We start from the raw sequence: 17,500 nt of genomic DNA, 5'->3' as shown, positions 1-17,500 counted from the left end.
TTTGGGGGTTCCAGTGATGTTTGGTGTTTTTTTAGATATTTTTGGGGTTCCAGTGATATTTTTGGTGTTTTTTGGGGATATTTTGGGGTTCCAGTGATATGTTTGGTGTTTTTTGGGATATTTTGAGGTTCCAGTGATATTTTGGGGGTTCCAGTGATATTTTAGGGGTTTCAGTGATATTTTGGGGGTTCCAGTGATATTTTAGGGGTTTCAGTGATATTTTTGGTGTTTTTTGGGATACTTTGGGGGTTCCAGTGATATTTTTGGTGTTTTTATAGAGAGAGTTTCAGGGAGTATTCATGTATATATATTTCTCTCTCTCTCTCTCTCTCTCTCTCTCTCTCTCTCTCTCTCTCTCTCTCTTTCGCATACAGTTATTGCAAACAACATGCAAAGTAAAACAACGCAAGCAAACAAAACAACACAAACAAGAAACAAACAAATTGCAATATAGAAACAAGCACCAAGATAAGAAATCAAGCTTCGATAAAAATAAGATAGAAAAATTAAAAACGAAACGAAATCAAACGAAACTAGAAAGGGAAAAAGAAAGATAATAATAATAATAATAATAATAATAATAATAATAATAATAATAATAAATGGGCGGGGAAGATAAAACAAGAAAAAAAAAATAATAACATTGGCAATAAACAAGAACGAAAGAAAACGAGAAAAAGAGTAAACCTGGAAATTACAAAAGTAACGAAAATAACAATAAAAAATAATAAAAATAACGATAACAACAATAACAATAATAACAATCAAAATAATAACAATAATAAAAACACCAACATTAAATTAAACCAAGCACGAGGGAAGGCAGATAATCAATTGGTAAGTAGGTGCGCGAAACGATCAAAGGTACACACAGGTAATTTAGTGGAGTGTTGCCAACCAGCGAACACACCTTTGTTTCGTTAATCGTAGAATGAAGGAAGTGAAAGCGAGTAATGCCAATAATGTAATGACAGATGCAGTAACTTTTTTCTCAAGGGTTGCATAAGTAGTGAGAATAGTAGCAAAGCGGTAATAGTAGCAGTGGTAGTAATAATAGTAGTAGTGGTAGTAGTAGTAGCAGTTAATAGACCAAATGAAACATAAATAATAAAAGAACACAATAAGTACGAATTTTACACTTTTTAATGATACACAAAATAGACAAAATAAAAAATAAGGCGCCATTAGAAAAAGGTTAGCATTTGGTCAACATGTGAAAAGCATATTTCTTATATTTTTGAAGTTAATTTAAAGCTAGATATATTTTTCTTAGCCTTTGGTATATACTTTTTTTTTTCAATCAATATTTGTTGCTTTATAATCGCTTCCTTTTTATTACTTTCTTTTACTTTTCTTCTCTAATTTACTTTACAATTCAATCTTTTCTTATCAATTTTCTTTTATCTTTGCTTCACTTCAACATTTTTTTTTCCTCTCATTTTTATCATCATTACTTTTTGCCAGATTTTTTTTTTTTTTTCTCCTTTTATGTAACAATACAAATCCATCTTGTCGTCTTTTTTTTTTTTTTTTTGTTAGTTTGCTCTTTCATATTTCCACTTTTCAGTTATCCTTTTCAACTTACCCTTCGCGCGTCCTTCAAACTGAGATTTGAGTTCATTCCATCTCTTCTCCTTCTCTTCCTTAGTGGTTGACACAATGCCCTGATGTGAGAAGCAAAGCAGGGAGGAAGGGAAGCAAGGAAAAGAGAGAGAGATAGAGAGAGAGAGAGAGAGAGAGAGAGAGAGAGAGAGAGAGAGAGAGAGAGAGAGAGAGAGAGAGAGAGAGAGAGAGAGAGAGAGAGAGATAAAAGAAGAAAGTAAAGGTGAAAAGAAAATTATAAGAAACAAAGGGAGATAGGCAAAGAAGAAGGAAGGAAGGAAGGAAGGAAGGAAGGAAGGAAGGAAGGAAGGAAGGAAGGAAGGAAGGAAGGAAAGGAAGAAAATCATAGATGGAAGCAATGAAAGATAGAGAAGGAAGGAATGAAGGAAGGAAGGAAAGAGAGAGAGAGAGAGAGAGAGAGAGAGAGAGAGAGAGAGAGAGAGAGAGAGAGAGAGAGAGAGAGAGAGAGAGAGAGAGCAACAGCAAGTGAGGAAAAAGAACGGGGAAAACACTTCAATCAACGAAAGAACAAACAAACATACCACGTCCTCAAAACAAAGGGAGAGGGAGGGAGAGTGAGAGGGAGAGAGAGGGACCGGAGGAGATGGGGGGGCGGGCACGGAGGGAGGGGAAAAGACTTGCGAAAAGTTACAAAAAATATAAATTGACTGTAAGAGGGACAGGGGAGGGGGGGGAGGTGAAGTGGGGGTCACATCAAGGGTTTGGTCAGATGACACGGGGTCGGGTGACAGTGACCTAACACACGTGGTCAAGTAGATATCGTAGAGAAAGATAATGTGTGAAATCTCTACTAATTGGGAAGCCTTCATAGATTAGATATAATAATAATAATAATAATAATAATAATAATAATAATAATAATAACAGATATATGGATACATTTGTTATACTATTTTGGATTAGACATTTTTTTCTTATCTTATATTTACAGACTTAAAATTAATAGAATCTCGTATTATTCTTTTTTTTTTTCTTTTCATTTTTCTGATTTTGTTTGTCTGAAAGTGTAAACGAAAAATTAATGATAAAGTTGAACAGAAATGGAAGAACATTTCTGCTCGTCCCTAAGAAAACATTCCTTAAATTTATATATTTTTTCCTTTTTTTTTCAGTATCTTAAAAAGTGACAAAAGCATGAACTTTCTTCTCTTCTAGGTAAAAAAAAAAAATGTGTGGAAATCTGTCTGTGTGTATGTATGTATGCACGTACGTATGTATGTTTGCATGTAGGTACACAGATACAGAAGATATAGAGGGAGGGTTAGGGAGAATGGGAGGGAACGAACGTATAGACAAACTAACAATTCAAAAGTCACGGCGAGATTTGATTGGTGGGTTAAGATACACTAAGGGGCGTGCTGGAGGGGATAGAGGGGGTGAGGGGACACGATTTGAGGGAACGAGTGGGGGAGGGTGAAGGGGACGAGTGTGGGGGACGAAGGGGACACAGCGGGAGAGAAGCGCGGGCACAGGTAATTTTTTTTCTCTACCTGTAAATTTTTCTTCGTTTGTGTTTTGTAACTTTCTTCTAAACGCAAAACTACCGATTATTATCATTATTGTTGTTGTTATCATTTTTGTTATTATTATCGTCATCATCTTCGGACACAGTATAATAACAGAAACAGACACAATATTAATGATCATAATAATAAAACGCTTTAATTTAAATATTATTCTTCGTTCGAAATTTGCGTTTTCAGAAGAATCAAACAACAAAACAACGCACGGTAAACGACAGAACACGATATAAAAGAAAAAACAAAAACTTTAAAAAAACGACGATTTTTCGATTCGATTTTGTTGGCAAAATAAACCAATAAAAGAATGAGAAAAAGAAAACGGGGGAAAAAAACTGAACAAGAAAAATTATGGGAGGACTTAGGAGTGGCGGAGGGAGGGAAAGGGGCGTAGGGGCTAAAAAATTGAGAAGGAGAAAGAGAAAAGGAGAGAGAGAGCGTGAGAGTGAGGCAGCATGCTTTCAAATAATACTTTTTTGTTGAACTTTATATCTAATTTTCTTTTCAATATATATATATATATATATATATATATATATATATATATATATATATATATATATATATATATATATATATGTGTGTGTGTGTGTGTGTGTGTGTGTGTGTGTATCTTTTTATCTTGTTTTGCAACTCATTTTTTCTTGGTCTCAATGATTTTTTTTTTTTTTTTTTTGGTTTTTCCACGTGTCATTTTTGGTTTCATCTTTATTTACTTTTTATTTACTCAATTTTTTTGTTCATGTTACTGATTTTTTTTATTCATTTTGTCTTTATCTTACTGTCATTTATTCATCTACTTTCTAAATTTTTCCACCTCCGTCTCATCTCTCAATATTTCTCCTTTCCGATCTCTCTCCATGACTCAATCTTTACTCACACTTGTGCCTCGAAGAAAATTCCTTGTACCTATGGTGCCAGAACTTCTCGAGATCCTCCTTTTGAGTGACGACGAGACCCTGCGGAACACACCCTCATTGGACACGGGCACGCGGGTATAGCAAGGGGGGGGGACAGCGGACAGTTTGACGGAAAAGCGAATGTGTGATTTTAAACAGACGAAACTCATCAAAACACGAAAATTGGACCCAGGGATACGAGTGACAAAGAAAGAGTGACGGAAGAGCGAATGTGGCTTTTTTGAAGTGATGAAATCCTGTCAAACATATATATATATATATATATATATATATATATATATATATATATATATATATATATATATATATATATATATATATATATATATAGTATGCCAGTGAGTGTCAGTGACAGTATATTATTTGTTGTCACTAGAATTGTGAAAATATCCTGTGTGTGTGTGTAACATGACAATTTTTCTGCAAACACGAACGTCATTCCTATACACAATAAATAAATAAGCAAACAGATAAATAAAACGAAATTTCTATACATGATATGAAACGAAAAAAATAAATAAATAAATGAAACACAGACGCGGTACAACAAACAGATAGAGAAATAAATTAAGAAAATCCGATCATTATATAAAAAAGAAAACTCCACGACTCAGTTACATAAATGAAAAAAAAGGAAAAAGAAAATACTAATATCTAAAATACAAATAAATTAGTTCACTATCAAAACTAAACAAAGAAAACGGTGACAAAGAACTGAAAACGCACAAAAAACAAACAGCTGATCTATGAAAAATACGGAAAAGAGAAAACCAAGACTTGATTATCATTAATACCAAAGAAAACTCATGAAATTAAACTATAACTGAGTTAAAACTAAAAAAGAAGTAAGTAAAACCAAAGAAAGTATAAAAATACACTCAAAATAACAATAACAACGATAGAACTATACAATTTCTTATCCGTTTCATATTTTCAATTTTTTCCTCTTCGAGTTTACACGTGTAACATTTCTCAACACCTAACTATATTGAAGAAAGACAAAAAGAACATCCAATGAACGTTCTAATCTTCTACGTAATCTACGATGTTCACTCACTTCTCGTTCATAAACATTCGAAACACACAGACAAAAACTAGAAGACTAAAGGGATAACACCAATCTACGTCATCTCGAATGTTCTAAAGAAATGTTCACTTACTTTTCGTTCTGTTTATAAACTCCTCGTACTTTTCTTTCCACATCTTCTCCCATTCGTCTTTATTCACAACATCCCAACCCTAGCAATGGAAGAGCCATAAGCTTAAAGGAACCACCGGAGCCTAGATGAATGACGCGTCAATGCTACTGTCGAGGGGAGGCTAAGTGATCGTATGTGTAAAGTGAAATTAACTAAGTCAGTCAGTAAAATGGATGTTAATGAAAAGATGTCAAAAATAAAAAGTAAATAAATAAATAAATAAATAAATAAATAAAATTATATATATATATATATATATATATATATATATATATATATATATATATATATATATATATATATATATATATATATCGGTGGAAAAATTAGGGATCTTATGTGGAAATAAACAAACAGAATAACTGGTGAGATCAAATAAGTAAAACTTAATAAAACAATGATTGATTAAATCAAATAAACTGATGAAATTAGAATGACTGATTATATGTACCTACATGACATTGAAATAGTGATGATGACTCGTTAAGATAATTGCATCATTAATGAATGTTATTTATAATAAAAGTAAATAAATTTAATTCAGTTAGTAAATAAAATGGAAAATGATGTTTACTTTAATCAACTTGTTCATTATTAATAGATTTAGATGCACCAGACAAAATTAATTTCTTAATAATAATGTATAATCTGTGATTCTAAGTTCAAAGTAAATGAGATGAGTAATAATGTGTGGTTTAATTAATCGGTTCATTAGCTCAAGTGAATTATCAAACAAAACGTATCCATTAATAATAACCAATGTTGATAAAATAATAAATGAAGTGAGTAGAAACAAAACGTGTTTAAATTAAAGATAAAAATAGAACAAAAAGAATATACCTAATTTCTAACCCCACGGAGACCTACACCACGTCCAACCAACACTGAATGAGAGGCGCCTCAAACCCACCAGCCACCGAGGAGCACATCAAGGGAGGGACATAATACTTACACCTTCGAACAGCTTCTTCTTGTCGTCATAGGTTCGGCGATCAGTACGGCGCTCAAACTTGGAGGCAGTCTGGATCTTGGGCTGAAGGGAAAAAAGAAATTGTGAATGTGAGGGAAGAGATGAAGGTTGTACAAGATAAAAATTAAGAAGAGAAAGAGAGAGTTGAAAAGAGGTATAGATCTATAAATAACCAATTATAAATTTCTAAACTGATTTGTAATCAATGAAACATTTTAAGAATTGTATTCATGTTAAAAGGATTAAATACTCAAAAATTATATTGAGAAAAGTAGAACAAAATAATGAATAGTAAATAATACTTTCTTCATTAACAAAGATAAAACTTAAACAGACACAAATAAAGAAAAAAGAGAAAAACACACACAAAGACAAACATAAATAGTCAAAAAATATATAAAAGACAGACATAAACATAAACAAACAGACAAACAAGAAACAAACACAACTTACCGGGTGCTTGCCAGTCAACGCCCTGGAAGAAAATGGGAAGATGGTGTTATAGAAAACGAATTATGGTAAAAATGTAAAATAAGACAAAGATTTCAGACAACACAGAAATTAATATAAAAATAATATTTTCAAAAGGGAATCAAGATTTTGGGATGACATGGAGGTGTTCAATTTTCTTTCATGAAACATTAAATACTCACAGAAAACGGGAGATGCGATGCCATATGTGTAATACTAAGCTATGTATTCTCTAATTCATGCACAATACTTACGATCAAACAATATATAATCGACTCTATGTACAAATTCTTAAAGGGGGGAGAAGGATATACAATGTTAATAATAATAAAAAATAAATAACAATAAATTTTCAATGCTCATAACGAAATGTTTTAATGAAAAGTTTACTTTGATTTTAAAAATGCAATTATTCTCAGTAGCAAAAATTTCATCAGCAGCAAAGGTGTGAAAAAATCAAACGGAAAAATTCAAGATATAAGGGAACTTTTCAAATAAAACGTCGTTTCTTAAAATGAAAAGAAAATACAAAGAAAATAACGAAATAAAAGAAACGATAAAGAAGCAAACGGAGAATGGATTAAGTCTTCTTGTATCTCTAACGATCTTTTTTTTTTTTTTCTTTTCAGCGATAGCGATTTTCATTTTGACTGAATAAATAAATAAACAAACATACACAGTTCAAATTACGCGTAACCGAAATAATAGACAGAATAAAGACTAACAGATAACACACACACACACACACACACGTATTCCAAACCATGTCAGACTAAACTTTCATCCAATACATTTTTTCTTTGCTTTTATTTTTTCATCTGACGCAAGATTTTTAAAAAATAATTAATTATCTACTAAATAAAGAAAAATCTAAGGCCAATAAACAGGCAACCAATCAGTCAGTCTCTCTCTCTCTCTCTCTCTCTCTCTCTCTCTCTCTCTCTCTCTCTCTCTCTCCAGCACTTACTCAGCATCAAGACCACTCTTCAGAGCCTTCTGTCTCAGCTGCTGTTTCTGTCTCTCCTTCAACTCTTTCAGCTGCAAGGGAAGGTCGGGAAGAACGCACGAGTTAACATCAACGGTTCACTTCTCACTCACAGCAACCTCGACTGTTCGTACCTCGCGGGCTTTGGGGTTCCGCAAGTCAGGTTTAGGCCAAAGGGATATACTGGAGTGTCTACTACAGGGTCTCAACACTAAAGTGAATTTTAAGAGGCAAGGACAGGTGGGAAGGGATAAAGTTTCTTGCTGCATATTTGCCGGTTTTGCCAAATCGTTTCCATTGTCTCAAGTGGATTTTTTTTTTTTGTTAATTTTTGTAGTGCTTGATAAAAATGGTCTTATTTACTTCAATGGGGCGTTTGAGAACCATTCGTAATACTTGTGACAATTTGTCAAGTTTTCTTTATTACTTTTTTATTGTCTAAAAGGGAATTATTTATTTAACAAAACAAATTAAAATTTTCAATATAGTTTTTAAAAAGGGTTGGTAATTTTTCTTGGTCTAGTTATATTTTCACAATTATTTCCATTTTCTCAGCAGGATATTTGCAAGAAAAAATTTTGGCAATTTTCCGTCGGCATTGGTAGGGAAGGGTAAAGATTTGAGGCTTTGCACTTCAGGATAATTGGGGGAAGGTAACAACATCAGGGTAAAGGTACTGAATGAAGGATTTTTTGTCCTTTTTTCCCTATTCTTATATGTGCTCTACAATGGGGTGTGTGTGCAGGGGCAGCGTTTCCTTACGAAGTATTGAGTAAGGATAGTGAAGTAAACAACTGGTTTCTTGTCCTTCAGGGGAGGGGGGGAAGTCTAGGGAAATGTCATGCTTGTTGTGATGTGGACTTTGGTGATAAAGACAATGAAAAATTCCTTTGACAAGATAAGAACCATGAGTATCTAAAGAAAAATATATTAATTCCCTGAAAATACCATATGTTGAAAATAAAACCAAAAGAAAAATATTTCAAAATCATGCATGCTGAAGAAAAAAGTTGGAAAGATTTTTTTTTTTCATAAAATAGCAAAAAGATATAGCAGACATGAGAAATGTTACATGTAATTAGTAGAGGAAAGGTGACTGACTGATTTGCATTTCGTATATAATTCAGACCTAAAATTATCATTATCACTAATATTACAGTTACAATTAGCATCCTCTTTATCACTATTACGAACTGTATAACTAAATGCAAGTCAGACAGTCATTATAGTTATTACTGTTGTCATTGTTATTACAAACCTGTCAGTTTGTACTTTTCTTCCTTTCATTTCATTCATTCATTTTCTTCTTTACGACTGAAATGAAACCGCGGACGAAACAGACGGAGTGAATTACAAACGCGTCTCATACGAGTCACTTGGGAAACAGGCACATAAGCAAATGAACGCGAAAACCAATGTAAACCTCGAAAATAAGTAAATGAATAAACAAATCTGTAAGTTTTCGGGCGAATGTCCATAGATCTCATAGATATAAACAAAATAAATACTTTTTCGTTCTTGTTTCTGAATCGATATGGCGGACTTCCGTTGAGGAAGGAATGGAGGAGGTAAGGTAAAAGGTCAATGCAGGTCACTAATAAAAGGAAAACAGAATACTGCTTTTGTAAAACTAACTTACATATAATACTTTAGGAGGAAAACGAAGTGGAGCTATTTCAAGGATGACTAATACTAAACCTATTTTCAAAATACTCAAGGTATGCACTCTTCACTTTCACAGAAAACGGAATAGGCTTGTTGAGTTGGCTTACTTTCAAGGGGGGAGGGCGTACATATTTATAAGCCTACAAGCTTCAAAGACTAAAGTTGACTACCATTAGCAAGTAAAAAAAGTGGGGAAGGGGTTGCTTACAATTCGTAGAAAACGAAAATACCTACTTTTAAAGAGGAAACTTACCCTTTCATTTGCCTATAAGCTACAAATAAACTATTCTTAACTAGCATGCGCCGAAAGGAAACGGAAGAGGATTGATTGCCTTCTACTCACAGAAAAGTGTCTATTTTAAGGGATAACTTACCCGTAACAAGAGAGTTAACTACCGCAAACATGTAGACAACGTAGGGTCGGTAACTACTCACATAAAATGAGGTATAGGGGAATGACTAAAAATGGGACTTACTCAGGATCGAGACCCTTTTTAAGAGCCTTTTGTCTGAGCTGCTGCTTCTGCCTCTCTCTCAACTCCTTCAGCTGTAAGAGACAGGGCATTGAGGGCTTCGTTTAATTTCTCCAGGACTCCAAGTGAAGCATATCGAAGCCTCACTCATGAGTATTTGATACCTTCGGTTTATTTCGTCCGTTCAGGTGTTGCTGTGTGTGTGTGTGTGTGTGTGTGTGTGTGTGTGTGTGTGTGTGTGTGTGTAGTGATTTCAGCCATTACTTGGAATACAGGAGGGAATGGAGGAAAGAAAGGAATAAAGGAGGAATGGAAGAAATAGAGGATCGAATCATAGGATGAATAACAATGCGCATTGAAAATGGAAAAAAAAAAAGGTTCGAAAAATTATCTGAAACAGTCCACCTTTGTTTCATCAAAGTGACCGAATCATCTTTGCTTCTTGTCTCGTTCTCATGGTTTAAAGGATTCAAATGTGTCGAGAAGAAAGGATCAGGATTCAGATCTTTCGAAAAAGGATTTAAATATCTCAAAGAAGAGAAACCTTCGAGGAATGGGGTTCAAGTATCTCAAGAAAAAAAGTTTAGTGTTGAAATGTTTTGATAAAAGATTCACAAGTCTCGAAAAGGGTTCATATGTTTGGAAAAAGGAAATCAGGATTCAAATATCCTGTAAGAGAGAGAGAGAGAGAGAGAGAGAGAGAGAGAGAGAGAGAGAGAGAGAGAGAGAGAGAGAGAGAGAGAGAGAGAGAGATCAGGATTCAGAGGTTTCGAACGCTGTATGAACCATCCATTTTTTGCGTTGCATCACGGACGCCATACATTTGAGGGTGGTTGGGTTGATGGGAAACTCAAAGCATTGCGTCCAGTCAACTGTCTCTTGAACTGAACCACGAAGCTGCTCCATTCTGGCGCTTCACTAAGTCAGCGCATCAGAAAATGACGTATTGTAGCCATTTCGAAACAAACCAGCGTGAATGGTTCGAAAATTAGTGATAAAAAAAAATTCTGACAAAAAAATCATTCGCATTTCGAAAACATGAAAACTTTTAGTCATTCACCGAGAAAATGTTGGAGAACAAAATAAAATACAAATCATGCATAAAAAATTAAAATGAAAAGACAGCAGAATGATACAAAAAAAAAAAATCAGAGGAATCTGAAATAATATTGTTCATTTCCATGCGTATTACAACTTGAAAAATGAGAAACACAAGCGTGATCACAGCGGTGGAGAGGAGGAGAGAGAGGACACAGGTTAGGACAGAGTGGTGGCTGGACATGAGGTTAAGACACGAGTGCGATCAGCCTCGTCAGTGTTTGTTATTCATTACTCATTGTGAATAGCTGTGCAAACTTTGAAATTAAAAAGAGAAAAGAAATGAGTGAAAGATCCTGAAAGTTGAAAGTTCCTATCCAACACAATAATATGAACGGAAAATATTCTTAACTTTCTTAAATATAAAACTTATTAAATGAATGACCTGTGTGAATAATGTTTAGAATTATTGATATATTTGATTTCACAATACATCTGAAAATCAATAAACTAAGCAAATTTTTGATAAACTGAATTATATGAGAATCAATAACAAATTTACAAACAGGCAAACCAAAAAAAAAAGGCCCTAAATACAGCTAACATCTAGAAAACACAAAATCCCTAATAAGAACTTATAACCCAGTCAATTTACTCCCAAAACACCTTAATATCATCAAACCCTAAAAAAAAAGCTAAATTACCATAAAACAACCCTTAACAACTCAAACAACCACTAACAACTCACATCGTAGTCCTGGCGCTTCATTCTCTCCTCCATGTCGTATTTCTCAGTCTCAAGTTTGACGATAAGGGCCCACATCTCCTCAGCCTTGCCACGGAGCTGACCGGAGCCGATGCCATCAATGTTCAGAGGCTTCACACGGATGGAGAGAGCGATCTTCTTCTCCTCAGCAAGCTGCTCACGGGTTTTGCCCAGCTCACCCTTAGCAGCCTGAATGTTGGATAGCTGAAAGAAGGAAGGTAAGACATTGTGTGAGTGACGTATGGATTAAAAAAATTAATATAGTTTATATTTTGGTATTGTTTGTTTGATTTTTTTTTTTTTTTTGTGTAGTAGATATTTCATATTCACAATAGCGCGCGCACACACACACACACACACACACACACACACACACACACACACACACACACACACACACATCTTTCATTTACAATCACAACCTCTCTCTCTCTCTCTCTCTCTCTCTCTCTCTCTCTCTCTCTCTCTCTCTCTCTCACCTTGTCGCCGCCTCCTCTGCGGCTGAACTTCTTGCCACCTCCTTCCTGGGGAAACGAAACAGGGCCCAGAGTGAGTGGTGGTCCAAACAGTATCGAATAGGGTATGTTTAGGGTAAAAATATTAAATGGTAGAAAATTATCAGGAAAGTCATGCACTCCAGGGATAATGTTCAGGATAGGGATGCTGTTTTGGGGAAAATTTATGGGAATTTTCTTTTTGGGGGATATTTTTCATGGGAATAATGTGAACATTTCTGGTGTTCATCAGAAGTTTGCAATTTTCTGGGTGATTTCTGGAATTTTATCAGAAACTCCCAAGAATTTCTAATGTTTTCAATTTACGAAGTTTCCGTGGTCTGAATATTCTAAGATGTTTCAAATGTTTGCTCTAAATTTGTATTTTTCTGGTTGTATGGATTTTGGGAAAGTTTTTTGGAGCTTAACATAAATACATCAATTTATTCAGAAAGAAGTTACTGATTTTCTTATAAATATCTGAGACTGAAATTATCCACATTTTTCTACTTTTTTTTCTTTCATTTCTTATGTGTATATTCTGGCGGTTAAGTAGGGAAAAGAAGGGATGGGCGGGAGGGGAGGAGAAAGCAAACAATTAACTGAACTCTTCTTAAATCTGAAGGAAGTTTTCTGTTTTGTACTTGTTCATATTCTCAAGTCTGGTTTATTTTTCTAAAATAATTGCAACAAGGAAGCTTTATGGAGGGAAATATGGGGAAATTAGGGAGCTTTTAAAAGTATAGATTATTAAGATTATTATTATTTAAACACATTCCTTAATAACGAGAGAGAGAGAGAGAGAGAGAGAGAGAGAGAGAGAGAGAGAGAGAGAGAGAGAGAAAATACAGAAGTATACAGCGTAGAGGTAATACAACATTGCAGACAAGAGAAAGATAAGAAAGGGCTGGCTGACGATTGTATAAAAAACGGCAACTAGAAAATAGGAAAAAAAAATTCATGCTTAGTTATGAACTCAATATTTGTTCGTTCTTTTAGGATGATTAAAAAAGAGAATTTTTTTTAAGAAAGGTAATATAAAGAAATAAATAAGTCAAGGATAAATTAAGTAAAGATAAACTAATAGAAAAAAAACAGCCAACTTTCTTACCTTTCCCATGGTAAATAAATGAATAGATGCAAATAATATTAATCATGAAAAAAAAAATTATTATATGTTAAGGGAATACCGGAAACCAGCTGATAAAGAAAACATTATGGTTACTGTCATCATTATTGAGAGAGAGAGAGAGAGAGAGAGAGAGAGAGAGAGAGAGAGAGAGAGAGAGAGAGAGAGAGAGAGAGAGAGAGAGAGAGAGAGAGAGAGAGAGAGAGAGAGAATGCTGAAGACCTAAGTTCAACAGAAAAACGAAGTGGGAAAAAAAAACTTATCGATAAAAAAGAAGAAATATCAGCTGGAGTATTTGTACATGAGGAAAAATGAGAGAGAATGAGAGCAAGATAGTATCAATATAACAAAGAGCCTCAAAGCATTTCACACACCATCCAAAAAACAAACAAGACACTGAACTTGATATTAAAACGAAACACACGATTAGATTAATTTTTCTTCTCACGAACTTGTCCAGAAATTTTAAGTTCGTCAGACAGAAAAAGTAATGTGGGAAAATTTTTTACATCAGACAAAAAATTTGATGCCCAGTAGAAATGGAAAAAATGAAATAAACAAAACACACACTCACACAAAGAAACACAAACAAAATAGTCAAAATCAGAAAAAACAGTTCTTTTGTCTGTTTTGGGGGAGGGTTTGGTCTGCAGACAACAAAACTCACCGTCTGAAAAAGAAAACAAAAATCACATGGAGACTATTTTTACGTAAACTGAACTAAACTGATCAACATTCACAAGCAACAAGTAAACAGTAAAATATCTACAAGTGTGGCAGGAATATTCTCGTACTAGACTTGCCCTCTTGTCTATATTTTCTTCAAGCTTAGTAATAGAGTAATTCTAATATATTCCATCGTTCATTTTTGTCTCAGCTCTTGTTTTAATGAATATATTAGTTGAAGCATTGTACAGTTGCAGTCACAAATTCTTAGGTAGCCTTTCATGCACACACCCACTGTACTGTCTCCTCTCTTAATCCTAAGTCCCCTTATCCGCTTAAACGTCTCTATATTAAACCCATGAGATTTTCAGCCAATCAGACGACTTTGAGAATCAAGAGAAAACGTGAAGTACAGTTAAGTGCAGGAGGTTACAAGACTTTTGACCGTCGCTGTACACATCACTCAGATTTTGAAAGCCATAATATTAAGAGAGAAAGCTTCGATGTGCACTGGTTATGACGAAGCAGAACAGAAATTTATGTTCAGAGAAAAAAAATAAGTTTTTATAAAAGAATGATCATTAACTTTTAGTCTTAATTTGTAATAATCTGTAATGCATGTTTGAAAACACCAGTACCATAAACAACAAACTAAGGACAAACAACAAAACATTACAGTTAGACAGAACCTAAGGACAGTCGTAAAATAATAACGAACACAAAAAAAAAAAAAAAAAAAACATACGTAGTGGATATTGTGCCATTATATGTGTTAATCTGAGAAAGAATGGGAAGATGGAACCCAATAACAGAGGAAAAGCAACACCATTAGCACAAGTCAAGAAACATTATCAGGAGAAATAAATCAGAAAATGGGCACTGAGACCATTTTCTATGTAGACCTGAGAGAGGAAGGAGAAGGAAGACTCAACGAAAACGAAAAAGACGAAGAAAACTCATATTATTGAAATGTTATGGGAAAACAAACAGAAAGGGAAATCGATATTTGGGGAGATATTCTTTGTTAAGGGAAATGCAAAGAGTGATAACATCAGCAGCAGCAGCAGCAGCAGCAGCAGCATCAGCAGCAGCAGAAGGCAACCACAAGAGAACACGCTTGGAGAAGGGCTGAGTATTAACAAAAGGAAGTAATTTATGGGGGAAAGATGAAGAAAAAGATTAATAATAAAAAAAACATTAATTAATCAAATATATCGTGCAGTTTACTCCTGGAAAATGGTTTTATGTTTGTTTGTTCGGAGATTTGTGTGTTTTTGTGTGTTTCTGCGGTTAAGGCTCACCTCCTGAAAAAGAAAACGGAATGTCATGGTACACTGTTACTACATGGACTTAAATAAATACACAAATTGTTACATTTATCGACCTTACAGGTGACACTGGACGGAAAACCACTAATATATAAATAACTTTTCACTTGTGATTTTTTTTTCACAGACACATATACAAACATGAGATTTCTACAAAGTGTTAATTTATGAGTTATGGTAATCCAAGTGTTTAGTACACAGCAAAACTCACAGGATTACAGAAAATAAAACTGAACAAAATGAAAACTGAAGAAAAAGAATGAAAAGTGTCATCTCTCTTCACTCTGCCGATGACGTAAAGATGAGTTACTTTGTTTCGTTGAAATAAACCAAAGCTGAATAACCAAAAATAAGAATAAAAAAAATAAAAAATTAAAATGAGAAATAAACTGTTTACTGATACAATAATGCAAAGCACACCAAATAAACTGAAAAGAAAGACAAATAAACGTAAATAAAACATTTCTTTTACTTTTCTTTGCACGCGAAGAAAACAAATAGAAAATATAAAAGCAAAAAAAAATCGTAATAAATTGTTAAAATTGAAAGACGAAACTTAAGAAAAAAAAAAAAAAAGAGAGACGTCAATAACAATTACTTTTCTTTGCGTGAAAAGAAAACAGTAATAGTTTTGTTATAAATCAAACAATCAATCAAGCAAATCATAATAAAAGATCAAGAAGAAACGCCGCTCTCTTCACCTCACCTAAAAATCAAAAGTAAACAAATAAGCTTAAAAAAAAAGGAAAAAGTAAACAACACAAAAATAATAACAAATAAGTTAGTCAAGGTTAGATGGACCACTTAGCCATGACTCAAATCTCTACTTTGGACAAGTGATTTTGGCCTCTGCGTTCATTCTCACCTCCTGCAACAAAGAAAACGGCATCTGTGGTGACTAGTTCTAGGACGGACTGATGAAAATGCCATATAGTTCTATTACTTATTGAAAAAAAAAAAAAAAAAAAATCTGGGCTATCATTGCTAATGAAGAGCGTGTAGGAAAAAATAATGGAGTTATTTAATATTTAGACTGTAAATTGAAAAGAAGGTCTCAAATGATTATATTTCTCTTATTCATTAATAATAATAATAATAATAATAATAATAATAATAATAATAATAATAACGACATCAACAATAAAAACAACAACAATAATAATAATGATAATAATAATTATAAATCATATATGAAAAAAATTAATGTTCAATGACTACAAGAAAATTTATCTTTTAGTGATCATATATCGCTGCCACTATCCATGAATCCAATACTTTTTACCTACACACAATCATACATAAAGAACAACATATACATAAATACAACTAATTTACATAAGAATACATATCGTGATAATATGAACACTATACATGGGAATTTATACAGCACTATATTAGAAAGACATTACTATAATACACTATTAAAATTCATGCATACTTCTTGACATACCATTGACCAAAAACGATAAAGAAAAAGCCCAGATAACTATAGAGGTCTAATTTTTCTATGTATAGTTATATTTCTACATCTATGATGGAGGAGAAGGGAGATAAAATGGGACTAAATAATAAAAAGAAGACTATATTAAAGAAAACAGATAAGAGTTGAGAAAAAGAACCAGAGAGAGAGAGAGAGAGAGAGAGAGAGAGAGAGAGAGAGAGAGAGAGAGAGAGAGAGAGAGAGATACTTACAACGCTTCCCTTCATGAGAGCCTGGCGTTTCTTCTCAGCCTCCTCCAGCCTCTTCCTCTTCTCCTCCTGTTCCCTCTGCTTCCTCTCGGAGTCTTCCCTCATCCTCCTCTCTTCCTCGGCCTTCTTCTGTTCGGTCAGCTTCTTCTCTTCCTCGGCGCGGAGAACCTGGAGAAGAGGAAGAGGATGTGTGAGTGCGTATAAACAGGTACCTTGTAGATGTAGAATATAAGCAAAAGTGTATGTGTATCTTGGAGTGTATGTAAACAGGTAATTAATGTGTGTGTGTGTGTGTGTGTGTGTGTGTGTGTGTGTGTGTGTGTGTGTGTGTGTGTGTGTGTGTGTGTGTGTGTGTGTGTGTGTGTGTGTGTATATATATATATATATATATATATATATATATATATATATATATATATATATATATATATATATATATATATGTAGACATAAACAATGATGTGTGAAGGGACAAACACACGCATGCACACATTGACAAACACTCATATCTTTCATTCTATATTCACAATTTATATTTTTCTACCATCTTTCAGTCGCTCAAAC

General features: G+C 33.7%; 1 protein-coding gene across 5 annotated transcripts in view; it reads right to left on the bottom strand.

The window, feature by feature from the left end:
* LOC123518679 (troponin T, skeletal muscle-like) overlaps positions 1–17,500 on the bottom strand; it is a 28,594-nt gene that overhangs the window by 1,402 nt on the left and 9,692 nt on the right. Inside the window, exons 7-14 of one of the 5 annotated variants that reach the window (XM_045245012.1) lie at positions 16,940–17,104; positions 16,112–16,115; positions 12,110–12,156; positions 11,613–11,834; positions 9,830–9,900; positions 6,686–6,707; positions 6,215–6,295; positions 1,586–1,664 (exon numbers count right to left, since the gene is read on the bottom strand). In XM_045245012.1, coding sequence (XP_045100947.1) covers positions 1,586–1,664; positions 6,215–6,295; positions 6,686–6,707; positions 9,830–9,900; positions 11,613–11,834; positions 12,110–12,156; positions 16,112–16,115; positions 16,940–17,104 — 691 coding nt within the window. Of the gene's footprint in view, positions 1–1,585; positions 1,665–5,223; positions 5,303–6,214; positions 6,296–6,685; positions 6,708–7,670; positions 7,742–9,829; positions 9,901–11,612; positions 11,835–12,109; positions 12,157–14,219; positions 14,226–16,111; positions 16,116–16,938; positions 17,105–17,500 lie in introns of all 5 variants that reach the window. The other 4 variants (XM_045249847.1, XM_045251357.1, XM_045251906.1 and 1 more) reach the window with 4 other exon arrangements.

Source organism: Portunus trituberculatus, chromosome 1 (assembly GCF_017591435.1).
Source record: "Portunus trituberculatus isolate SZX2019 chromosome 1, ASM1759143v1, whole genome shotgun sequence".
NCBI lineage: Eukaryota > Metazoa > Arthropoda > Malacostraca > Decapoda > Portunidae > Portunus > Portunus trituberculatus.
This window is presented reverse-complemented; position numbering and strand designations above follow the sequence as displayed.